This window comes from Dromiciops gliroides, chromosome X, assembly GCF_019393635.1.
Source record: "Dromiciops gliroides isolate mDroGli1 chromosome X, mDroGli1.pri, whole genome shotgun sequence".
Classification (NCBI taxonomy): Eukaryota; Metazoa; Chordata; class Mammalia; order Microbiotheria; family Microbiotheriidae; genus Dromiciops; species Dromiciops gliroides.
In genome coordinates this window covers 62,330,277-62,356,280 of record NC_057867.1, presented here as the reverse complement: position 1 = coordinate 62,356,280, position 26,004 = coordinate 62,330,277, and the positions used below count along the sequence as shown (strand labels likewise).

Genomic DNA, 26,004 nt, shown 5'->3' with positions numbered 1-26,004 from the left:
TCAGGAAGACCTGAGTTTAAATCCAGCCTCAGATACTTCCTAGCTGTGCAACCCTGGGCAAGTCACTTAACTTCTGTTTGTCTCAGTTTCCTCAACTGTAAAGTGGGGCTACCTCTCAGGGTTGTTGTGAGGATCAAATGAGATAAAATATTTAAAGCACCTAGCACAGAGCCCGGCACATAGTAAGCACTATATAAATGTTAGCTATGATTATATCATCATTATTATTCATTTGCAAACCACTCCCTTTGTAGAAGGAATCCAAAGCTTAGTGGTCAGGAGCTAGCTGGCCTCATTCACTAGATCCCCTCAGGGTAATAGCCAGTTCCACCTGCTAGGGGAAGGAAAGCCATATGGCCTTGGCTTGCAAGAAGGAGAATTTCAGGCATAGGAAAAAGTCAAAGCCCAGAAAAGCAAAGACACTTTAAAAACCAAAATGAGTTCAGGAGCATTCTTCTGGCCATTACTTATGCTTGCTTAAGAAAACACTAAAAGTCCTCTTTTCTCTCCCAAGCCTCTTAGAACAGCAGAGAAATTAGTAGGAGGATCATTTATATTTTGAGTGTGATTTTGAAAAAAAAAAAAGTGGGCCAAGTCACTTCATTTCTCTCTCTTGCTGCTCTACGAGATGGTGCATTTCCTGTCCCTGGAAATGATCAAGCAGAGGTCAGATGACCAGCTTGCAGGGATAGATTCATGCTTCAAGCAGGGGCTGTAGTACATGGCATCAATTGCTTCTAGATTGGAAAGGCTATGATTCTAATTTTAACCCCAAATCTGTCCTACCTCATCATTTAGAACTTTTTCAGCAAGAGAGTGGAACTGGGTCTATGACAGGCTAAGAACTCACTCCTGGGCACCTAAAGTCTATAAAAGGAGGGGCTCAAACTAGACCATCCCTAAAACCCTTACCAATTCTGTATTGATGATAATGATGATCAAAGTCACTTGCTGTCCCTCCGGATAAGTAAAGTCAAGGGGTGGGCAACAAGTGAGATAGAGCCCTCAATCACTCCATGATGACCAATCTGAATTGTTCACACAGTTTGAAAAAATGTGATTGACACATAATCTGGAATGTCGATGGATGTTATTTCCCTAAGAAATAACCCCATTGGATCAAAGGCACAAAAATTATTATTTCCTGCCCTTTTTGGTGTGGTCTATAATTTCACTTTGGGTGAGTTACTCTTTGCTTTTTGAATCATAGCATGTCAGAACTGGAAGGGCCAATTAACTCATTTTACAGAGGGAAACACTGAGGTGTGATGACTTTCTCTTCCTCACCAGCAAATGAAATGTGTAGGATAGTTACTTAAGTTTTTTGGGCTAAACTGAACTAAAGGCTCTTTGTGAAGGACCTGGAGATGATGAGAGAAATGTCCTAAGTAAGGGTAAATTAGAGAACAGGGTTTGGACTGAGGCTCCAAGTTCTTCCCAACAGGCTTCCCCAAGGCATTCTGGCAGCTAAGGGAGATATATTGGGTAGGTGACTTATGTGCCATGATAGTTTTTCTGTGCAAACCCTTTTAGAAGGGATTCTGCTCTGGTTTACTATCAGCTGAGTCTCTCCCTTTTTCCACTTAGCTGCCCAGAAGATATTGGAAAGGAAAGGAAGAAAATGAGGATAGTAGCACAATTCAAGAGACTAGAAAAATGACCAACCAGATGCCCCCTTGGTGATAAAGTCATAGGCCAAGTTTTAGGGTCAGCCATGGTTTTCTAGCACTTATGAATCTCTGCAACTGTTATCAAGGGCTCTCTGGTTTCATAGTGGTTCCAACATGGTTGACCATTAACTGTGGAGCCAGGGTCCTCAAGGTGGGCCTAGAACATTTCCCTAACCAAATGATAAAGGTATCAAATGGGAGGTACAAGGCAATGGTCTAGCACATCTTAGGAGACTGGAACTTGTTTGCCTAAAGTTCAGCACATCAAACAATATTTCATGTTTTCACTGGCTTTGGATTTGGGGGAAATGTTGTCCTTGTGGTTTTCCGTCCCCTCAGCCTCCTTCTCTGTAGTTTGTTCATGCCCTCTTCCCTCCTTTCTATACTTTTTGTTTTTTCCTTGCCCCAAAATCTGCTTACCCATTCTTGTGAGCCATTCCTATATTTATCTTGGACCAGACCATTATGGGCAAGTACCATTTTATTGCAACGCACAGAATTTTCTTAGGCTGCTGCTCCCAATTAATATACTTTTAAAATTATTTCTGAGAATGTCATCGATGTTACCACCTTGCATCTAAGCTATGGACTTCTGGATTCTTGGGTTGTATAGCTGATCAATCATTTTAGAGACTTATTAGTAAAAAGAGTTTTGAGTCTGGTGTGAATTAAGATCTATTTAAAGTTTCTGTAACTTCCACAAACAAGATATTTCAAAGCAGCTTCTTTGGACCACAGTCTTATCCCTCCAATTAAAATCCCTCAAGTCTTAATATCCAATAGTGATTCTTTTATATGACTCCTAAAAAGAGGCAACTTAGCATTCTAAAAGTTCTGTTGGTGAAACAGCCTGCCAATTCATCTATTATAATCAGATTTTTAAAATGTGAATGCTACCATAAAAAGCCGGCCATTGAGTGAGTAATTATTTTGGGCCACAGCACAACTATGAAATGGACAAACCCGCAAAAGTACCTTCAGTCCCGTGCAGCCCCTTTACACTGTGATGGGCGTAGAGTGGTAGACCAGGGGGAAGACTCTACTAGGATTGGACAGATCTTAGAACACTGGTAGACAAATTTAACTATGAGTACTCTCAATATGGGATTCTTGTCAAGCGAATGAGTTGACCCACTACTCACTGGAGGAACCAGGCCATATTCATATTGAAATTCTATGAATTGCAAAGGCAGAGGAGGTGCAGAAGGGTCGTGTCAGTGACGGCAGCAAATCAGACAAAGAGCATGTAGAGCCAGGGTTTCTCATAGAGAACTGTTGACATCCTCCACTTGACAAGGATTGAAACCCCTAGCTGCCCTATCAGAATGGAGAGCTTTAGGATATGAAAACCCTACACAAATTCACTGGAATTCTATCCTGGATTCTAGACTACATCTTTGTATCAGTGAACTAACACCAATTAGAGGAGTGTTCATCTGGAGTAGCTTCCAAATAAACTAAAATGTGTCAATGGAATTACCCTTTCTGCCAGTCTCTGGAATTAAGTTGCCAATACTAACAGTTCTTGGTTACTACTAAATGAGAAGAGGCAAGAGTAATCTAAAAAGAGAGATAAGAATACAACACTTACTTTCGCTACTATAGTTTTACAATGTAATCAGTCATCCCTACACCTCCAAGTTCTCTCTTGTAACTGGCTCCAATCTACTTGAGCTAAACAATGTTTAGTTTTTAAAAAAGTGATCTGGGCTATGCCAATGACTCACTGTGTGACCCAAGTCACTCCTCTCTCCATATCTTTAAATTCGGGGGTCGCAGTGTATGTGGAAAACATGGAAAGTTATTAGACTAAATCTCTAAGGTCTCTGCCAGCTCTAACATTCTAGGAATCGATGATACTTTCTATCTACAAAAGCTCTAGAAAACCAAAAGGAAGACTTGGGAGACCAATCATAATAAAATAAAAGTTGACAAAGCATTTTACATAAATCATTTCATATTTGCCCATAAATAGACAGTAAGCCTTGGGGTAGGATTTGAACCCTGGTCTTCCTTGGCTCCAAGAACAACACACTTTCCATGGTATCATCCGTGTCATAACATCAAAAGTCCACGGAGGGACAGCTAGGTGGCGCAGTGGATAGAGCACTGGCCCTGGAGTCAGGAGTACCTGAGTTCAAATCCAGCCTCAGACACTGAACACTTACTAGCTGTGTGACCCTGGGCAAGTCACTTAACCCCAATTGCCTCACTAAAAAACAAACAAACAAACAAAAAAGTCCACGGAGCCTGAAATTCCTACCCTACACAAATCAATTTAATCCTTCTTCCCAGCAAAAGAAGAAAGGATTCGGGGGACAACAGTTGGATATCAGTGGTCCTTTCTAAAGCATAGCTTTGCTTGGGTGCCCAGAGGCAACTTTTCTGGTTTTTTTAAGAGTAGATGGGTCAATGTACAAGTGTTAATGATGGTGTTTGTTTAGAAGGAATAGTCTTGTTTAATCACATTTTTCCTAACTCCTGTAGCATAACCTCAACTTCCATTTTAATATGCATGACCGTAAGAGATAACAAGTAAGTGCAGAGTCATCTATGAGCAAACTCTGTTCAGTAAGCGGCACCGAAAGTCCCAGTCCCGTCAGTCTGAAAACACAATTAGGCAGACAGTTTTGTTTGGGGCTGCATGGCCAAAAAAACTGAGGGAAGGAATCACTTCTTTTTTTTCAGAGCTGCTCTTCTATCTCCACAAAAACCAATGTTTTGCCTTAGTGGCAATGTATGAATGCTGGCCTTGGAGTTAAAATACCTGGGTTGGCATCCTGGTTCACACGAACCTTATAACCCTGGGCAAGTCTTGTCACCTCTGTGCACTCCGTTAAATGGGGAGTGAGATTATGTGGACTCAGAGTGTCATGGGAGTACCGTGGATTTCTGATTTTGTAATATTTCAACTTCAATGAATTAGACAGCTGAAAGGACCTTGAAGCTTCTGAGATAGAGCTCGAGAGATGAAAGGGATCCCAGAGGCCATCCACTTCAATCCTCTCATTTCACCGAGGAGGAAACTGAGGCTCAGGAGGATTAAGAAAGTTGTCCAGAGTCCCTCAGGGAATAGCCCAAATTTTACAGAGGGGAGACTAGACACAAAGTTAGTTTGGACTAACTGCAGTATCTCCTGCATGGCTGTGCAGCGCTTTCTCCACCATGCCACATTGTCTGCATTTCTGCAATTAGGGTTACAGGATTTTCTGTACCTTTGCTGAGAAGAGCAGTTCATCTAGTATCTGGAATCTCAAAGCAAGATTCATCGTGGCAGAAAAGCTAAAGCTTCAGTTGCAGGTGTTGCTCTAACCAGGGCAGCTGTGAGACCCTAGGCAAGTCACTTCTCAGTGCTCTAAGCAACTAAGTCAAAGGGAAGCTGCCACATTGGTAGGGGAAGCTCCTCACCGTGGACTCTCACATCAATGAAACCAATGGTCCATATGTATCTCCTTGGGTGGGGTGTACATATGTTAGTTACCTCATGTGATCCTTGAAATCCTGTGAGGCAAATATAAAAATTAACATTCCCATTTTAGAGATGAGGAAACCAAGGTGCAGAGAGGTTAGTTTTCCCAATGTCCCATTGCACTCCAAGCTTCTGGCCTAGCATCCTCAGTGCCATACCTCCATGCTTCCCTTAAAGGGGAACAAACTTCTAATAGGGTCCCCTAAGTCTAGGGAACAGGGAGAGGGGATCAAAGAACAATATTCGCAGAGCCAGTAAACATGGGATAATTAAAACAGGGTAAGTTTTGTAAGGACCTTAGGAGCTAGAGGTTGCTGACAGTTTTCTGTGATAAAATATTAAAGAACTAACAGAGTATTCTCATGGGTGACAACAGCCTGAAGACTAAGGGCTTCTTTGAGACAAGACAAAGTGTTCCACAACACAAAAATGAACCATGGGTTTCCTGGCTTTTTTGTTTGAGGGGTTGGGATAAGACAAAGGAACAGATTTCTATAAAGTTGGTCTTAAAAATAGGTCTATTTATTGAAAATACAATGATTTCCAGTGGTTCTCTGAGGATCTCACCATTATTCAAAAACAATGTTTTCTTTTCAATTAGACCTCAAGTGCCATAGGTTCTGAGTTTGGATTTGAATAATAACAGCAGCTGACATTTATGGCTTCCAGCATTCCCCTCTCAAGAACCCTGTGAGGTAGAGGTACTAGAGATGTAATTATCCCCATTCCTTAGAGAAAACTGAGACTCACAGGGGTAAGTGCCTTACCCATAGACACAAGGCTAATAAGGCTGCCTCAGAGTTCTTGGTTGCAAAAACATCAAGTACAGAACATGGAAAGATCTAAAACAAGTGCGTCTTCCCTATTGCAATTCAAGAGTATCCCACTCAACATTTCCTGTTAGGCCATGAGTGAACATGTTGCAGAAAGAGGAGGAATAAACACTCTTTTCTTGTAAGTCACTTGTCAGAGAGCAAAGTCAATACCAACAGTACTCTGTAGAAGTGGTAGCATCCTTATTTGGACCCATGAGGAAACTGAGGCCAAGACTTGCCCAAAGGCACAAAGTTAATAAGTGTTAGAGCTAAAGGTCTAACTGAGGTCTTCCAAGTCTAGTACTCTTTCCACTGGACAACTAGTGACTTTAGAGCATTTTGGAATGATTTTTTTTCAAGGGGATAGGAGATGGGAGAAGTGGAGGTGAGTAATTCACCCTTTTAACAATCAAGGGAGCCATTCAATTTGCCCCTCCCCATAAAATCAGGAGGCAGAAGGGAGTCGAGTAGGTATGCTTTCTCCTGCTGGGCTTCATGTTTTTTCCTTTAAAAAATAAGGGAGTTTGGGGGCAGCTAGGTGGTGCAGTGGATAGAGCACCGGCCCTGGAGTCAGGAGGACCTGAGTTCAAATCGAGCCTCAGACACTTAATACTTACTAGCTGTGTGACCCTAGGCAAGTCACTTAACCCCAATTGCCTCACCAAAAAAAAAAAAAGAGGGGGAGTTAGAAGAGTTTCTCTCTAAAGTTTCTTCCTGCTTTCATATTCTGCAAGTCTACAAACAGCAGATAAAACTGCAAATTCCCTGAAATATTTGAAAAGGGCAAAAAAGTAGATATCTTTCTAATTTAACCAGAATGATAATAGTTTGTTTTTAAATAGCTAAGATTAAAAATAAGGGTGGGGTTCTTGCTATTATAAATTATTTAGTGTTTTCTTTCCATGAAGAGAAATAAAGAGGTTTGAGAAATGTGTTTTTGTCTTAACAATGAGAAAAATTCTGGTATAGCCAGAAACAGGTGGCCAATATCAGGCACACATTTCTACTTATCATATAGAATTAACTGAGGCCCAGAGAGGTAAAGGTCACACAGCAAAGTCAGAGGCAGAGTTTGGGTCTCTGGGTACTAGAATACAGTGTTTGGCTTGGTTTGTTTTTTTATACTAAGCCATGCTGCATATAGGTTATATCTTTTCTGTATCATTTCATGACATTTACTGAGTATATAAAGAGTTTGCTTTTTGTTCTTCTAAGAGTCAAATGGCTGAAAATTAAATTTTGTTTTAGACTTTGGAGAATTTCATGTTCTCCCCCTCTTCCTCTTTAGAAGTGCAGGGACTGTTGGAGACTCCTAGAATGTTACAAATTCAGTTCACATGTACCAGAAACATTTAAGTACCTTTTGAGCACCAGAAGCAGTGCTAGGTGCTTGAGATACAAGGTCATCAAGGAGGAACATCACTTTCTCCAGGAAAACAAGAGGTGAGAGCTGGAAGACCTCCTGGGGATGGCAAGAGGTTGAATGCAAATTGTCCAACAAGCTGTGGCTGGGTTTTTCTGTTTTGGCGGGGCAATGAGGGTTAAGTGACTTGCCCAGGGTCACCCAGCTAGTAAGTGTCAAGTGTCTAAGGCTTGCTTTGAGCTCAGGTCCTCCTGAATCCAGGGCCGGTGCTTTATCCACTGTGCCACCTAGCTGCCCCCATGTAACTGGGTTTTTTTTAGGAACCCCTCAATCAATCCAAGAGGAAAGCAAGGGTGCTAACCACCACCCAGAGAACTTGGCAGGTAGGTGGCCTGGTGGATAGAGTGCTGGGCCTGAAGTCAGGAAGGCCCAAGTTCAAATCCAGCTTCAGACTAGCTATGTGACCCTGGGCAAGTCATTCCACCCTGCTTGCCTCCATTTCCTCATCTGTAAAATGAGCTAGAGAAAGAAATAGCAAACTGCTCCGGTATGTATTTTTGCCAAGAAAAGCTGAAGAGGGGTCAAGAAGAGTGGGACATTCTGAGAACCAAGAGAATAAGAAAAACAAGGTCTCCCTTATATTCCCCCAGCTTCTCCTTATCTTAACTATTAGAATAATAATAGGTGACCTGAGGTTTTAAAGTTCGAAGAGCACTTCACAGCCTCGTCTCCTTTGGTCTTCACAACAACCTCAGAAAGTAGGTAGTAGTGTTCTCCCTAGCCTCAGGCAAACGATTTAACCAACACAGCCAGGAAGTGTTTAAGGCAGGATTTGAGCCTAGGTCTTCTCTAAGAAGACATAACATTCTGCCTTCTATGCCACATTGCCTCTAGGCATGTAACAAAATAGTCTGCTACCTTCTAGTTCTCCAGCACCAATAGTATACAGCTTCTTGAGAAGGAGCGGTTTCCATTTTTGTCTTTGTAGCCCCAGTACCTAGAAGAATGCAAGTACTTGCTACGTACTTGTTGGCTGACTACAGATTACTCTCTAAAGATAACTTCAGCTGCCATCTCCTGAAATGGGGTGCTGAAGGCAGTCTCTTTGCACATCTGATTAGTTTTGTTATACTGCTCAAGCAGATGAAAACACAGGAGACAAATGAATGTGGATATGATAGCTGGAAATCAAAGGATTTCAACAGAGCTGAGGGTTGTTTCTCCAAGGCCAGTGACAGACCCATTCTGATTGGAATTTTAGTTAGGCAAACTGGTCAAGGTCCATGGGGGGAGGGGAGGAGAGAGAGACACAGAGATGGGAGACAGGAGCAGAGAAAGGGGAGGCCAGACACCTGGAAGATGACCTTCAAGCAGTTTGCAAGTTTGCTGAAGGCTGGTCACCCACTGCAGATCAGATTGAGCCCAAGGGGGGAAAAGGCAAACGGGGGCTTCTGGCCAAGTCATTTCACAAATTCCTAACTGGGATTTTGTAAGGCTAAATATGGCAAAACAAATTTAGCCCTTTCTCTCTCTCACCCCTCCCCCGGAATTATTTTTATTTTACAATATTTGTTGTTTACTTATCGGTGTACTTGTTCCTTCCCAATAGAGTCAAAGTTCTTTGAAGTCAGGTACTCTCTTTGTCTTTGTATTCCCAGCACTCAGAAGAGCACCTGACACATAAATACTTCTTGAATTGGGTTCGGCTGGGAAAGGAAAAAAATCGATCCTACTTCTTTCCCATTTTAATAAGCGTATATGTTGGACTCTTCATAAGTACTCTAGACAAGGCAGACACAAATTCCCATTAGGGTCTAATTTGGGACACCTCTGCCCCATAGCTCCAACCTTATATGCCCTTCAGCTTCATGCTTATTATCTCCCACGGCCAGGAGAGAGGCCAGGCTTAGCAAAGATCACAGAGCCAGGAATTGGGGATATAGGGGCGGGGCAAGCATCTGGAGTGGCCACATTTCTCTGCAGTATTAATGAAGGAATGGCCCTTTACTCTGGATTTTTAGGAATCAGAGCGCCTCTAGGGGGAAAGGGACCTTCATCTAGTGATGCAAGCTACAACCATAGCAGTCTATCTAGAAAACCACAGTCAAATGAAGTTCATGCTTCCCTGCCTCCCCTCCATACTTATTCCCAGCCTCCTTAGAGATCTCACTGCAGGGAGATTTGATGGAATGTGTGCCGAAGGGCCAGATTCTCAGACACACGGCCTGGCCTGGTGCTGGACTGGGTGTCAAAGAAACCTGTGCTTGAATATCACCCAGGGCACTTCCTAGCTGTGTGACCATGGGCAAGTCATAAGATCTTAGAACCAGAGCTTCAAAGGACCTCAGAGGCCATCTTGTCTGACTCCTCATTTTATAGATGAGGAAACTGAGGGTCAGAAAGGGAAAGTGATTTGCCCATGGTCACAGAGATAGTAAACATAGGATTTGAACACAGGGCTCCCCTCCATAGTTAGTGTTTTTTGACGCTGTTCCATACTGTCTACCAAGTCACACTATTACCTCTCTGTGCCTTGGTTTCCTCCTTTATGAAACGAGTATAATAGCTGCGACACCAACTTTCCAGGACTGTTGCGAAACTGGGGAGAGATGGTACATTTGTAAAACATGCTGCCAACTTTAAAGTGCCTGATAAATGCCAGCTGTCCTTAAGTGTCAGAACCTTGGAGGGCTCCCATTTAAAATGGCTTGGCACTGATACAAATTGAGAAGAAGGTCTCGAGTCTTATCCTACCACCCAGAGTTCTGGGAGAACAACAGATGATAAAGGCATGTGTGTGGCCCATTTGGGCCGCCGTCTGAGAGCAGCAGCTGAGGTGTCTCCTTTCTACTATACAGTTCCCCCTTAGGGTTCATTTCTCCCATGTCTACAGTTAACGAGATATTGCCACTGTGATCTCATTGGAAGCAACTAGATTATTCACTTCTAATTCCAGTGGTAGCACAGTTCCGGCAACATTGAGCGAGTCAGATTTGACTCCATCTCCCCAAATTAATTTCAGAGTAGTGGTAAGTCAAATGGCATATTTCTCAGTGCTTTTGTTAGAATGTGCTCATGTGCAGCAAACTGTGAAGAAAATGTAGTAATTAGAGGTTGGCAGCTTAGAAATGCTGGGTCCTCTTCACAAAACGTGGCATCAAGCATGCCAGTTATTCAGAATGAAACACCTGAGACTGGCAACTTAGAAGTCTTAACTTCCTGTTAAAAAATCGATTGGTGTTTCCAGAAGCCAATGTTAACAATGAAATCACCTTTAAAAAATGCATGCTCAGACGTTTTCGGCCCCTACATGGTACTACTGGCCACTATGAGTGGGCTTGCTTCCTTGCTGGGACTCCAGACAGCAACTTTAAAAAAAAGAGAGACAAGCTAGAGTCTTTTCTGAAACACTAATGTCTAGGCCCCTAGAATAATTGTCTTCCAAATGAGTTTTAAATTACAGCATGCATTCTACAACTAGCCCATAAACTTCCAATTCTGAATCCAACATGCCCCTCTGCTGCCCTAAGTGTTAAAAAAAGGGAAGGCCAAATTCATAAAAGGGAGGATTACATTACGGGAAGATTCCAAATTCTCTTCTCTTCTCTCTCCAGGAGAGCTAGGTTTCAGCTGCATTTAGTATCCTCATTCTCTCACATCATCAAGACTAAAGCACCTGTCAAGGGCCAATGTCCTCCCTTACCCACTGATTTTATAGGTGCTTCTAAACCTCGGGTCTCCTCCCCATAAGGGGAGCCATAAGCAGGAATTTTGTAGGAGCACAGCCCCTGAAATCAGTGGTGGTAGTGGTGGTGGTGGTGGTGGTGGTGGTGGTGGGGACACGTTCACAAACAACTCCTTTGGATAACATTTTGAGATTTGCAAAGCATTTTTCTCAAGACAATTCTGTGTGATGACAAACTAAATGGAGAATAGGGGAAAGAGAAGAGAGACTTTGGAGACTGGGTCTGAGCAACTCCAAATGGAGAAATACCCCCAAATATCTGTGGGGTTACAGACTTTAATACCTCCCCAGGGAGGCAGTGATTTTCAACACTTAGGGCACATGTATGCAAGTTTCCAGCACAAAGTCCAACTCCCCTCCCCAAAAGATTTTCTTTAACATTACATATCCATATGTCCTACATTGGGATTTCAGGTACACACTTCATCACAGAGACAAGAAGTTTGTTAAAGGTCTCACGATTCTTTTTTTCCTTTTTGGGGGGAGGGCGGGGAGGAAAGACCCCAGCGCCATGTGGAGGAGATTACCCAAAGCTTTAGCGCCTTGCCACACAAAAATGAAAGCCTGCCTTTTTTCCATTCTCCATTCTCCAAAGGATTATACATTACCTCCAAAGGTGGACAGTGTAGTAAAGTGGATTCCCTGGGTTCTAAACACCAAATCCACTCAATAGATTGAGTGACACAGAATGAAACAATAACACAGTTAACAACCTCCCCTGCTGAGGTCAATCCATAGCATGACTGTAACAGTCTGAAACTCCAGCTGTCTCTTCCTGAATTCAAGAGACATGTGGGGGTTGCTGTGGCCTTTTGGTTACCAGGTATTCTTGGAAAAAGAGGAGGAAAAATACCAGCCCTACCCAAGTTGCAATTATAGTAAAATTGAACTGGAGTGTTTTTATAACCTTTTATTGGGTCTCCAATTTATATCTTATGATTGGCTATTGTTAACAAATATTGAGTTCAAACTATGCATAATTCACTATGGAAAATGTAACGGAAAGAGTGATGGATTGGGAGTTTTAGAGGACTTGAATTCCATTTTCAGCTAGCTCTGCCACTTACTAGCTGTGTGACTATAGGCAGGTCACTTCATTTACCTGTTTCTCTGTAAAATGAGGGGCCAGATAAGAGGAACTGCACAGCCCCTTAGCTCTAAATTGATTATCCTATTAAATAAAAACAAATAAAACTGGTGAGCTTAATTTTTTTTCAACTGTAAGATGAGGCTAATGATGCCTAATGTTTACCTCATAGGGCTGTTGTGAAGATCATATGTGATAGTGTATGGAAAAGGGCTTTGCAAATAGTGGTCTATAGACAAATCAATTATTTTCACAAATTTACTAATCAAAGTTCCTCTTTGCTCCTTTAAGGAGCTCACAGTCTAGTTGAGGGAACAAGAAGTGAAGTTAACTAACAATAACAAGTGAACAATATAGCAAGGCAATAGGAAGGAGGTAGGCAGGGATTAGGCCCATTTTACAGATGAGGCCACCGAAGTAGAGAGAGGTAAAGAGACTTGTAGCCAAGTAAATCACGAAGGCAGAGTCTCAACACCAAGTCTTCTGATTCTAAGTCTAGGGGATCTTTCCAGTATACCTTCTTGCAATCTAATAACGGCTACTCTTAAGTTCTTCCCCTCCTTAGAGAATTCAGGAGAGACAGTTCAGAGTCCCTAATTCAAACATCTGAGAATTGATCTAGAAATATACCTTTCTATATGTTAGACACTTTCCTTAATGCAGTATTATGAAGTTAAAGTGACTGGTATTCTGGAGTATCAAACCTTCTATCTCTCCACCAAAGGCCGTGTAAACTACCACCAGGCCCCTCCATCTCTCTCGAAACACTAACTGAAAGCAATTTTCTCATAGAAACACATAGTAACTCATCATTAGACAGGCTGTTTGGGTAGAGTTGAAATAGTTTCTATTGCTTGTATGGGAAAATCTGTTCCAAGTTTCAAACAAAAAACCAATAGATAGGTTCTCTACTTTGCTGGAAAGAGTTAGGGACTCCCCATTCAAGGTTTATTGAACACCTGTTTGCATTTCTTTCTTTGTTTCTTTTTTTTAACCATTAAAAAGCTCTGATGAGATAGATCACTGAAAGTTCACGAGAGTAAATGTCTAGAAAGAGAGTGGCCTAACTTTCTTTAGTCTTTTCCACAAAGCAGTTACTATTGGGAAAAGGTATGTGTGTTTTCAAAGTTGATCTGCTCTTTCCAGATCACCCCCATTCAATGAAAAACCTGTATATAACATCTTAACTGTTGGGTTTTTTTAATTCCCCAGAGGTCAGATTTGGGGTGAGGAAGATCAAAATTGTAAAATGAATCTCTGAAGACTTGGAAAGGGATGTGAGAAGCAAGGAAGAAAAAAATATAAATCAACTAGCTTATTTTTCTTTTCTCTCCACTGTCTCCCCCCCCCCAGCCCCCATGAAATTCTCCATTGACACTTCAATAGCTCAGAGTTAGTTGACTATATGATGAACAATGCTCTATGTAAATACTATATAAATGCAAGTTACTTCTTCAAGTTCAGGCTAGTTTTCCTTGGAAGCCTTAGTTAAGGCTTCCTTTTGCTCTGCTCCTTTTACAGGTGTTAAACAAGATAAGCATTTGCATTAAGTTCTTTCCAGTTCATTCACTTTGCTGCAGTTTTCTCCTCAAAGTCCCACAGACTTTTAGGGACTTAATGTTGGAAAAATCAGAACCGTGTTCCAACAGTGCTTTGAGATGTGTAAGAGAATACTTGAAAAACTTACAGTTGACTGGTGCTACCTAGGTTACCCCTCAATGGCATTGAAGCTGGTATATTAAGAGAGGTGTATGATGGGAATGGGTTTATTGTGCTGATCCATAGTAACCGACTCCTGTTCGGCCATCATTTATCTTGCGCACCAGCGACATATGGGTTTGTCTATTCACACTCTCAGCATTCTCTCTGCTCCAACAAACAGTCAGCCTTTTCTGCTTGGCTAAGGAGATTTTTTAGTTACATCCATTCTGTGTGTATCAACATTTATGGCAGCAGGATAATTGCTAAAGAACTCAGGGGGATAAAAGCTCCTTCTTTAGAACATAAGTCCCCAGCCCCCTTCCAATCAATATTCATATAAAGCAGGGCAATTGGCAAAACCTTGCATGGCACTGAGTTCCCTAAAGTTTGAGATGTCATTAAACACACAATCGGGAAAATGGCTGAAAGATCTATGGTTTATGAATGCAGGCGAATATTACTGTGAAGCAAGAAGTAACAAAGAGGAGGTACTGGTTATACCTTAGGAAGATTTGTATGTGAACAGATGCAAAGCCCAATCAACAGAACCAAGAAAACAATATATACAATAACAACGGTGTAAATGAAAAGTTCACCAAAAGGAAGTTGAACTCTGGGGAATGGGAAAAACGAATGAAGGAAGGTCCTGGAGGAGAAATATCTTTCCTTCCTTCCTTGAAAAAGAGAGGTGGGGTACTACTACAACAGAATATTGTATACATTGTCAGATAAGATTTTGCATCAGGTGTTTTTGCTTAATTGGTTGTGTGTGGTTTTTTTTCTTTCTCACAAGGGAGGGTTCAGGCTTTGGAGTGTGTGAAATGATCATGATGTAAAAACAAAGGCATCAATAAAATGTATTAAAACAACACACACACACACTAAGCCACACTATCAGATATGATTTAGCAGGGAGTTCAGATACCCTTGTCTGAACAGGGAGGGGAAATGGGCAGTTTGTCCTTTCAACTGTTGTTTAAATAAATGGAAAACAAATTTGTCATATGGAAACATTTTTTTCTTCTCAAAATATGCAATTAATTTAAAATGATTGTGAGGATTTGAATGGGTAAACTTACCAGTTGGCCACTGGTTAAACTCTTATAGGAAAAACTGATCGAGGAAGTCCATATGCCACAAGTCAGAATTTGAAAGAACAAGCATAACAAAAACTTGACATTTTTATACTCTGCTTTCTGCTAAAAGCTGCTGCCAATGTGCATTTCCTCTCTTCAAGCCCTACCCGAGTTGCCATTTAGCTAGGTCGTAGTTTCTCCAGCAATAAAGATGATTTCAAATGCTTTGAAAATTTGGATTTCATTCATAGACGGCCTGAATATTAGGGCTGTAAGAGCTCACACCCTCCCAGCTCGGCTCGGAAGCAGCCTTCCCTGAGCCCCTCCTCCCAGCTGTTAATGCTCGCGAAATTACTTTGGGTTTGCTTGGCAATATTCATGTTGTGTACACGGTGAATCTTCCGGGAGAATGCAAACTCCTTGAAGTTTGGGACATTTTCAGTAGTGTTGTGTTTTGTGGGTTTTGTTTTTGTTTCTGTCTCGCCAGTACCTAGCACAGCACAGGTGTCTAAACGTTTGTGGAACTTAATTGAATGGTTCAAATCCCTTTCTTTTACAAATGAGGAAACCAGCCTATAGTAAATGAAATGCCTCGTCCAGAGTTATATAGCTGCCTGGTGTCGGAGCCAAGACGACAACCTAGATGCCACTCCAATGCCCTTTAATTACAACACTGCAGCAGAAAGAAAGGAAAAACCCGCCCTCCCCCCAATCGTAAAGTGGCTTTACAATTTACCAAGTGTGTAAGGCGGTGGGCAGGGCTCACGACAAACGGAGCAGTCCAGATAATCTGTGTTTTGAGTCCAAAACCTCGTTGCTTGAAGCTAATTTCTGCCTAACCTAGCCTATTCTCTGTGTGTGTATCTGCCTGTCTGTCTCTGTCTCTTTCTGTGTGTCTCTGTCTCTGTCATCCCCCCCCCGCCCCGCCTCGGGCCGTACTCAAGTTTCTTAAAGGATTTCTAAGTGGTGACTTAGAACCAGGTGCATTTCAGCACTTGAAATGCTCCACCTCAACTAGAAGGTGGTTTTTATCGGTCTTGGGGGTGTGGTGTGGACGGGAGTGGGGGGCATTAAATACGCTCTGGGCTACACCAGAGGATTACTGCGGTTAGCTTTCAGTCTCCCACCTTGAGATGGGCTGCATTTATTTTTCTTTCCTGAGCAACAGGCTATTTCCTGGTTCGGTTTAAAAATTCAGTGACGTTCCTGTTTCAGCCCACACATCTGTGTCACTCAGCGTCAGTGGCAGGAAAACATTAGAAGTCACCCTTTGCTAATGCTTTCCTAACATGGAGTTTCCTTGTCTCTTCCACCACCCCTCTCCTCCAACCCCAAACTGTCTTCCCCCCCTCCCAAACAAGAATCACTGAAAATGGGCACAGCCGGAAGAAGGGGATGGTTTTGAAGTTAAGGAGATGCTGGAAGAGACAAAGCTACCGTTCTTTTAACCTTATTTCCCCCCCTCCTTCAAGGGGATGAGGATTCAGCTCAAGTCTTTTAGAAGAACCACAGACTTCCTGACAAGCCCCTGAATCTCTCCCTGTCAACAACCCAAGTGTCTCTACATTCCCAGGGAAAAACAGCATCCTTGCATGGATGTTTAAGGAGATGCTGGGATTCCGCACATACCCAGAGGCGGCAGCACACAGGGAACAGGGAGAGGAGTTAGCCATTCAAGAGCTTCCAAAGCAACAGGGCGAGGCGCTAGTATTTTCTCAAAGGGGGAAAAGTTATTTCCTTTGCAAACTGGAGGCTTCGAGAGAAAGGTGGCGTGCCTCTTTAAGGGGAAGAGGCCACTTAGCTCCTCGGCCTGGCACTATAGAGTCGGGCAAAGAGAGGGGTAGGTTCAAGGCCACTTCAGCGCCTCCCTCACCCAGGCACCATATGTTCCCTAGCTTTCTGGCCTCATCCTCTTGCTCCAGAAAGGAAAAAGCAAAGCAGAGCGAGGAGTCACAGGCGGAGCCCGGGGCTTCACACTTCTATCATTCCCTTGGAGTTAGTCGAAGGGGCCTGGCTATGGGGTCTCTGGAGCTTCCCCCAGCCTGGGGAAGTGGCCAGCTATCTCTACTCCAACCATCTTCCAGGAAGGAGAAGAGGGGTGGAGGGAGGTGGAAGGGAGGACAGAGAGTGAAGACAGGAGTGGGGGAGCCATGGGAGGGAGCAGATAGCAGCAATGTTTCCATGGGATGAAACTGGAGAAAGAGGGGGCAGGGGCAGGGGCGGGGGTGGAGGCGGGGGCAGACCGGGGGGGCGGGGCATGCTAAGCACAGGCTTCTTCCCTCAGTCAGAGCCAAGCCAACCTCTCGGAGTTCTTACTACCGCCCCCTTCTCCTTATTGGTCACTTCTTCTTATTGTCAGGCTTCCCTTCAACAAACACTTCCTGAAGAGTGGGTTCGCATCTCGGGTCGAATACAGCCCGGATTACAAAGTGCCTCTTTTACTCAAGTTGCTCCCTAACCCTGTTTTACACAGTCAGCTGGGGGCGGGGGCGAGGCAGGTGTAAAGAACATGGGACGGCCACACGATTCCCTCCAAAGAAAGCCCTTGGGGAGTTGGAAACCTAAGTAGGGACAAACCCAGGGGAAGAAGAGGGGGAAGGAGAGTGAGGAGGAATCCGAGCTGCCAATGGGCCAGCAGCTCTGGCACTGGCCAAGAGTAGTTGCTGGGGTCCAGGCTGGGAAAGCGAGAGAAAGCACCGCACCCCCTGTTCCGCCGAGATACACGCACAAGATATTTCTCTAAACGCGGGGCCAGCGGAAAGCAGTGCTCTGCTGCAGAAACTCGCCTACAAGAAGGGCAGTGGGGGGGGGGGAAGAGAAGGAGGAGGAGGTGGGAGAGGACCGGGTTAGTTTTGAAAAAGCACTCGGGCCTCCTAGCCGTGCACTAGAGCCATAGCGAGCAGGATCAGTGCCCCCTACTGGCGAGGCAGCTCGCTTCAGGGCCACCATAGGGTGCCCGTTTGGGTTAAAGGTGCAGTGCCAACTGTACTGGGAGAAACGGAGGAAACGGACATGCTCAGTATCTAACAGTGAGGCTCACGAATTTCCCTGGACCGTGCTAGGGGGCTCCTGTGAAATGGTCTCCAGACACACACACACACACACACACACACACACACACACACACACACACTCTCTCTCTCTCTCTCTCTCTCTCTCTCTCTCTCTCTCTCTCTCTCTCTCTCACACACACACACACACACACACACACCCTGGAGCGTCTCAGAAGCCACTTCTAGACAACCACCCCCTGCCGCCTCCCCCCTTCCCCTCACTACAACCTCCTGGGAAACAAAGGGGCTTTTTATTAAACAGATTGTTCAGAAGAGCAGGGGGGGGGGGGCTGGAGAGAGGGGAATCGAAAAAAAAACTAAGACAAAAAAAAGTGCCTGCCTCCTAGGAGCCTTGAGCCTTGAGCCCTTCGAATAGGAAAGGCGGTAGGTACCGTCACTCTTAGCCTACTGACCAGGCAACATCTCTAAGGAAATAGGGGAGCAGCCCTGGGCCTGGCACTTTGCCAGGACTAGAGCTTCTCTTCGGGACCAGTGATCGGCCCCCAAACGTTGGGCTCATTGATCTTCCAAGGTCCCTTCTAATTCGAAACCCCGATGATCCCATGCCAGCCTCGTTCCCTGTTCAGCCTTCGTTGAGTGCCAGGCTGTGGGTGGAGGTGGAGACGGCATAGAAGGGAAGGTGCGGGGTGGGATGCACTGCTCCCCATGGCCCCGATCTTCCGAAAAATAAGTCAGGGGCCCCGGAGGCAATTCCAGAAGCAGCAGGAATCTTCCCAGCTACAAAGGAGATCGCGAAACGAGTCAACCGGGGACTTGTTTACACAGGGGCTCCTAATCACAGGGTGAGAAAGCTGGAGCTGGGCACTGGCTCTCACTCCTAGTCTGGAGAAGATTTCCCAGGGAGCTTCATCTGCGCTCACTGGGGTCCACTCGGCTCTAAGTTCCCTTCGAGGGCTCGGAGCCAAAAACTGTGGCCCCCCTCCCCCCTAAACTCTTCCAGAAGAACTCGGGCTTCGGGAGACTTTGGCTACGTCTTTTGTTCAAATATTGCTGTGTTCCGTACGCTTTGCTCTCGCTTCTAAACACTATCTACTAACCTGCTTGCGCTGACCGAAAATAGCCGGGCTTGTTCGTTCGGTTTTTTTTTTTTTTTTAAGATAAAGCAGTGCCAACTATTCGCTTCTTTCTGATTCACCTGATCCCCCTTTAAGGACCCGTTCCTGGCCTGACTGTATGTGTCTCCGCACAAGTCTACCCCCCTCTCCCAACGGCTTTCATTTGGTCCCCTCTGTTAGAGCGAAGTTTCCATCTCAAGCCCCCAATAATTCAGCGAAAAGCAGCCGTTGGGCAGCCTCCTGTTTACACAGGGAAATCACGACTTCAAGGGCTAAGTTTATTGGTAGCCTAATCCTATTAGTGTCTGTTCAGTCAGCATTTAATCTAGGATAAAAATCGGGCAGTATCTATTGCTATCCCAGGCTATTTTCAGCTATACTGCATCTGAGAACAATGTACGAGCCTAACAGCAGCCAGCCAAAGTAGCTTCGGGGGAATCTTCCCGTACTCCGAACCCCACCGCCAGATTGACAAGGATCAAGCTAGGGTCACTTGAGCGTTTCGTGGGCTTCTCTGGTGAGCCAGGCTCGAGCAGGGGAGAACCCTGCCCGGGACTGCCTTTCCCAGAAAGAGCAGGGGAGGGGGCGTGGAGGGTAGAGCACTAGCTATCCCCAGGGGCCAGGAGACACTTGCTGATTTAAACAGTACAGAGGGGCGGGGGGCTGAGCAGGTTTCAACCTCCAGCCCCCAGCCCCCAGTGCGGCACCTGCCCTCCCCAACAGGCACAGAACTGAATCCAGACTCTAGTAGAGATAACTAGGCACTGCACTTGATCTGCTTCCTCGACAAAGTCCTCGCTCTGCCCCCACTTACTCGATTGCTCGAATCACCTGAATTTAAGCACCATTTTCCACAGTTAGCATAATGGGGAAGAAATCTCCCGGAGGGAGAAGAGACTCGGCAGCAGGTTTAAGTGTCTGCTGGACCTAACTAGCTCGAGACCCCCACACCCAAGAGCAAGTAACTAGCGGAGAGGCTTGCAGGTGGACCCACTAAAGACAGCCCTAGGTAGGATACTTTTGCAGTCAGGCTCTGATCAAACTTTAGAGCTTTTCCCCCTTCCTCCCCCCCCCCCCCCGCCCCTTCCCCAACTGGTGATCAGTGATTCAGAACGTAAGAAATGAGGGGGGAAAGGGAGCCTGGGTAAAAGTCGCTACTAGGAATCCTTTCAACAGCCAGTACTTTTCTGATGCTTATTCATTCTGAATGCTCTCAAGGTCCTTACCGTAATGTGGGGCTCCATCCGCGGTGCTTCTATCAGCTGAGAAACCAGCAGCATCTTGAACTGGTGCTCCACCAGCTTTTCGTTCCACTTTGGCTTTGTATGTGACAAAACCCCTAGCTGCAAACCCCGATAAAGGGACTGGCTGATTGCGTGCCCCCACCCCCTTCCCCCCTTTCTCCTCTTAGGTTCCAGACAAGTTCATTCTGGCGTTGCAGTTTGCTAATGATTCACTGTCTGTCTCAATCTGTTCACTACATTTCCATCAGCCCACAGCCTCCCCGCTCAGAAGGTGGAGTTTCTGGGGTTTAAGTTACTGATAGGCATTTCTCACTGCTGTGTCACTCAAAGAGGAGGAGACACAGTACACACCACACCCCCCACACCCCCCCCCACGCACAAGCACACGAACAAACTGAGAAGCTGCTCCAGCCTTAAAGGAGAAGTCACTCTCTCTCTCTCTCTCTCTCTCTCTCTCTCTCTCTCTCTCTCTCTCTCTCTCTCTCTCTCCCTCTCCCTCCCCCTCCCCCTCCCCCTCTCCCTCTCCCTCTCTCCCCCTCTCCCCCTCTCCCCCTCTCCCCCTCTCCCCCCTCTCCCCCCCTCCCTCTCTCTCCCCCCTCTCCCCCTCTCCTCTCTCCCTCCCTCTCCCTCCCTCTCTCCCTCTTCTTCTCTCCCTCTCTCCTTCCTCTCCTCCTCCCTCTCTCCCTCTCCTCCTCCCTCTCTCTTTCTCTCCCTCTCTCTCCCCCTCTACCCCTTCTCTCTTTCCTTCTCTGTCCCTTTCTCCCTCCCTCGTTCCCTCTCTTTCCACTCTCCTCTCTTTTCAACTCCCTTCTCACTCTTGTAAGAATCAGATGTCCCCTGGGAAGCTAGAAATTATCCATTTAGGGAGGGAGTGGTTGGGTCACACTAGCAAAGAGTAAAAGCCTAGAAAGTGGAGAGGAGGGGAGGGGAGTGAGAGGAGAGAGAGGGAGAGAGAGGTAGAGAAACACACACACACACACACACACACACACACACACACACACACACACACACAGACCTACCTCTACTGGCCAATTCTAGCTACTGATGTCTTTATTGTGGTAATTTTATTTCCTAAGTGAACCCAAACTAGAGCATTCTAACTTCTGTGAATAAAAAGTGCATGAAGAAGGAATCTAAGTTATTATGGATTTTATAGGGACTCCTCTCTTTTGGCTATTATCATTTCTTAAATGGGGGCATGCATACTTTCTCCTTTTCAGGAGGACCTGCTTCTAGTTAGGAAATGGGGAGAAATTCCCTTAGTTAAAAATTCACTCCCCCCCCCCCAGGGAAATCCGGGTTACTACGCTGGGAGCCTTGTAGCTGGCCTCCTGACTTTCTGACTTTTCAGCCTCTATCTATAAATCTGCCAGAAGGCAAGTTGACTTTCCTGAGCTGTGTAAAGAAAGCTTGAGAGCTGGCTGAGTGAGAGTTTTGAAAGAACATCTGCCTAAGGACAGGGGTTGAAGCAACATTGAAGTCTTCCCATTAAAACACACAGATAGATATCCCAGGGAGGCATGTTCTCCAAAGCCAGGTGAGGGCACCTCATTTCCCCAATTATGAGATCCTCCAGCCTTTGCAGAGGCCACTAAGCTAAGTGCAGGTGTGACTTTGAACAAGCAACTTGTCCTTTCTGGATCTCATTGGTCTCCTAGGTAAAATGAGGGAGTCCCCTTCTAGCACTGACATTCTGCCATCCTAAATTCCTTCCCCTTCCCCTGGATTCAAGTTCCTCCCCTTCACAATGATCTAGCTGTAGGGTCTCTTCTAGACCTGACATTCTATGACATGAATTCACTTCCCATCTTTGGGTCTCCATGTCCTCCTTTATAAGATTGGACTAGCTGACCCCATAAGGTATTCTCTAACACTGACATTTTCTGATTTTTTAGGTTAAAAACTGGCCTTGAGGCTAGAATCTTTTACAGGACAACCAAGGGTTTGTTTGGAAATGTCAACTGAAAACAGGATGAAATGCCCTGATACCCACTCCACCTTTACATTGGTTAAATATCTGGAAGGTGGAGCTAGCTTGTGGAGGGGTAGTGGGGGGGGGAGGAGAGAAGAGGTTAAGGACTGAAACCTCAGGATCACTCTTGGTTTGAACAAGATGGCTAAACCTTTCACTGACCACGATACAAGAGGAAGAATCATGCATTTATTTCTGTCTCATAAGATTTCCCCTGAATTGCGGATTTTTTTCTTCATTGGCTTTTGCCTGGCATTCATTTGACCTAGGAATATGCTTTTCCCTTTGAACTTTTTAATAGGGAACAATTGTCCTAGGTGCCAAAGAGCTATTGGTTTTACAATTCTGGCATCTCTCTGAGTACCAATGCAAAATACACAGTCATTGACAAGACTCTGATGGTAGCTTAGGTATCAAATCCACTTTAGAGACACTCAAGAGACTTCAAACCCAAAAGTTGGGTGCTAGGAGAGACGTGAATCTTGAGAAGATATTCCCTGCTCTCTTAGAAATTGGAGTTTTAGAGACAGCTAGGTGGTACATTGGATAGAGTACCAGCCCTGGATTCAGGAGGACCTGAGTTCAAATCCGGCCTTAGACACTAGACACTTATTAGCTGTGTGACCCTGGGCAAGTCAATTAACCCTCATTGCCTTGCAAAAAAAAGAAATTGGAGTTTTGTAAGGGGACACATAGATAGTAATAATCCACTAGCAGAATGTAAACTCCTTGAGGTGAGAGATTGGTTTTCATTTTGTCATTGCACCCCTAGCATCCTTAGCCTAGCACAAAGCCTTGAACATAGCAGACATCTAAGGAATATTATTGAATTTGTTTAGATTCATGTTACATGATAAGTGCATTGCAAAGGTATGTGATGTATGAAGAAGAAAGTTATTACCAGTGAAGATATTAAGGAAAGCCTTTTGGGCAAGATGGCACTGGAGTTGATCTTTAAAACATGGATAGGAATTCAATGGGCAAAGATAAAAAGGGGAAACCTTCCAACCACAGGGAAGTGTGGGCAGAGAGGCACTGAGAAAGGAGAGCTTGGGTATGTTCAGAGGGAAGAATTGACCAATTGACCAGAGCCTAGAGAATATGGAGGAGAGTAACATGAGATAAGGGTAGAAAGGTAGATTTTAATTTGTGTGTGTGAGGCAATGGGGGTTAAGTGACTTGCCCAGGGTCACACAGCTAGTAAGTGTGAAGTGTCTGAGGTCGTATTTGAACTCAGGTCCTCCTGACTCCAGGGCTGGTGCTCTATCCACTGCACTACCTAGCTGCCCCTAGAAAGGTAGATTTTTGAGGGCCTTGAATGCCAAACAAAGGAGTTTGAATACACTTGATGAAAAGAAATAGGAAGAGTGATATTTCCCCACCTCCATCCCCAGCACTGAACACTTAGGAACTGGATAGTTAGTTATACTTTACTCCCACTGTTAGCACAGCCATATATGTCATGAAGGGATCACTCTGCAGTTCTCACAAAACCAAAACAAAATCTCCTCCCTTTTGCATGGGTTAATATTGGGCCTCACTATTTCCTTTCTAGTGTTTTCTTCAGTTTCCTGAAGGGGGCGTGGCTTCCCAGTTGGCTGTACGGTACAGGAATCATTTACTACTTGAGAAGCAGGTTGAACTCTCCAACTTATAACCTGTAACCTGCAAACTCTCAGCCCAGTTTAGAAGACTATTTGGTCAGGGTAAAAACAGGCACACAGTATTACTCAAATAGGAGAAAAAAAGAGGAAGCTGTTTGTATTGGCTGTTTCGAAAATAACTTGACTTCGTTTCGGCTCATGCCCATTCCCTGTAATCTTTTGTATGATGACACCCGCAGACAACAAGTTTTCACTGCCAAGTTACAGCTAATCTATGTTTCCCTTTTCACTAGGGTGGAATTTCCTATTCTTTCCGAGAGCTCGGAGGACCACTGAATTGACCATGATGACTGCATAATACGAACATCGAAGTGAAACTGTGTAAAAGCTTTGTTAGCTTATGTGTGGCTCATGTTAAAAGAATCTGATATCTGGAGGCATCTCAAACTCAACATGTCCAAAACAGAACTCATTGTCTCCCCCTTGCCCTGCTCCCATACTCTCCCCCTTTACTGCACTCCCCCATTTCTGTTGAGGACACAACCATTATTCACTCTCCTGGGTTTGTAACTTTGGGGTCACCCTCAACTTCTCATTCCCCCTCACCCCACATATCCAAACAGTTGTCAAATCTTGCTTCTTCTACATCTAAAACATCTCTCAAATCTGCCTCTTTCACTCCTAACACAATCATCACTTTAGTTTTAGACCCAATCATCTCTTGCCAGGTCTCTACCACCCCTAGTCTCTTTCCACTCCACTCCATCATCCACACAAGTGGTACAGATCTGACCATTCCATTCCCCTCTCCAAGAAATTCCAGTGGTTCCCTCTTGGCTCTAGGATAAAATGAAAACTCCTCTGCTCTTAAAGTTCTTCACAACTTGGTCCCAACATGTCTTTTCAGCCCCTTCACCAGACTGGCCTTCTCTCGGTCTCACTTGGCACTCCACCTCGGTCATCTCCCATCCCTGGAATGCATTCCTTTCACATCTCCACCTGGAAGAATCACTCACTTACTTCAAGACACAATTTAAGGACCACCTCCACAAGGCCAAATTGTGAACCACCTCCACAAAGCCCCTCAACTGCTAGTGCCCTTCTTGAACTACCTTATTTTTAGCTAACTTCTTTTGTTTGGTACTTAATCTGTATATACTTCTATGTTACATAAAAGAATATAATATATACATTATATTAAAGAATTGTACATGTATGTACATTGAATCAGAAGATAGTATGACAGAAAGAGAAGATGGACTGGCTCTTCATGTTGTTGTTTGTCCTGTGTTCTTGAAGAGGACCATGACATTGGGGTGATGTCATGACTTGCAGTGAATTGGATTGAAGTGAGGGAGGGCTCCTCATGTAGTGAGAATGAGGGATAACAAGGGGATGGCCAGAGTGCTCTACTGTTATCCTCATGATGCTGGGAGAAAATGAGCAAGATCCCTAGAATATTGGGTGGACTTTCTATGGTGAGCTTGTGAGAGGATATGGACAAGAGTTGCACAGGATGGGCAGGCATGGGTGGGCTGTCATCTGCATCATGGAAAGGAACTCCTAGAGAGATGATATACCAGATTAACTAGAGCATTTGTAGTGCAGTCTCAGGGCTCTCACTCCTAACCCCAACTTGCATTAGTGGATAAGGTTCTCAGGGCTCAGCTGCTTCTTTTTCAGTGAGGGTCCTGAAGGGTTGGGGATTTTTTTCTAGTAGTTTAACTCATGAGCCCTCATTGGCACAGTTCTTTCCTCCTCCATGATTATCAGTTGATATCAGCCAGACAGACTTAATTAGCTTTTAGAAAGGGATGTTTACTAAGGTGGTTTAGTACCAACAATTGCTATAAAATGCTCCTCCAGAAGTATGTGTTGTACTCTCCCACAAGCATATACACAATCCAGGGCAAGTGGGCTCAAGCTTAGATCCCATGTACCAAAGGGCTCATGAACTTCCCTTTAGATAAGATGTACTTTTCTGATGGGCTCCTAGTAGAGACTCCTGAAGCTGCCTTTTCTCGGGGGATCTAGTTTGGCCTCTGTTCCCAATACAGGTATTACTTCCAGTCCCAGTCTAGGGACACTGCTTTGATGCCTATGAAAAGTCTAAATCCTTTGGTCCT

At 44.7% G+C, this 26,004-nt stretch overlaps 1 protein-coding gene across 3 annotated transcripts in view; it reads right to left on the bottom strand.

Moving 5' to 3' along the window:
* The window catches only part of MAMLD1 (mastermind like domain containing 1), a 660,207-nt gene that overhangs the window by 108,315 nt on the left and 525,888 nt on the right, over positions 1–26,004 (bottom strand). Inside the window, exon 1 of one of the 3 annotated variants that reach the window (XM_043974331.1) lies at positions 20,282–20,513. The exons of 1 other annotated variant lie outside the window; for it this stretch is intronic. In XM_043974331.1, coding sequence (XP_043830266.1) covers positions 20,282–20,335 — 54 coding nt within the window. In that variant the 5' untranslated portion in view covers positions 20,336–20,513. Of the gene's footprint in view, positions 1–20,281; positions 20,514–26,004 lie in introns of those variants that run through there. One more of the 3 variants, XM_043974333.1, reaches the window with a different exon arrangement.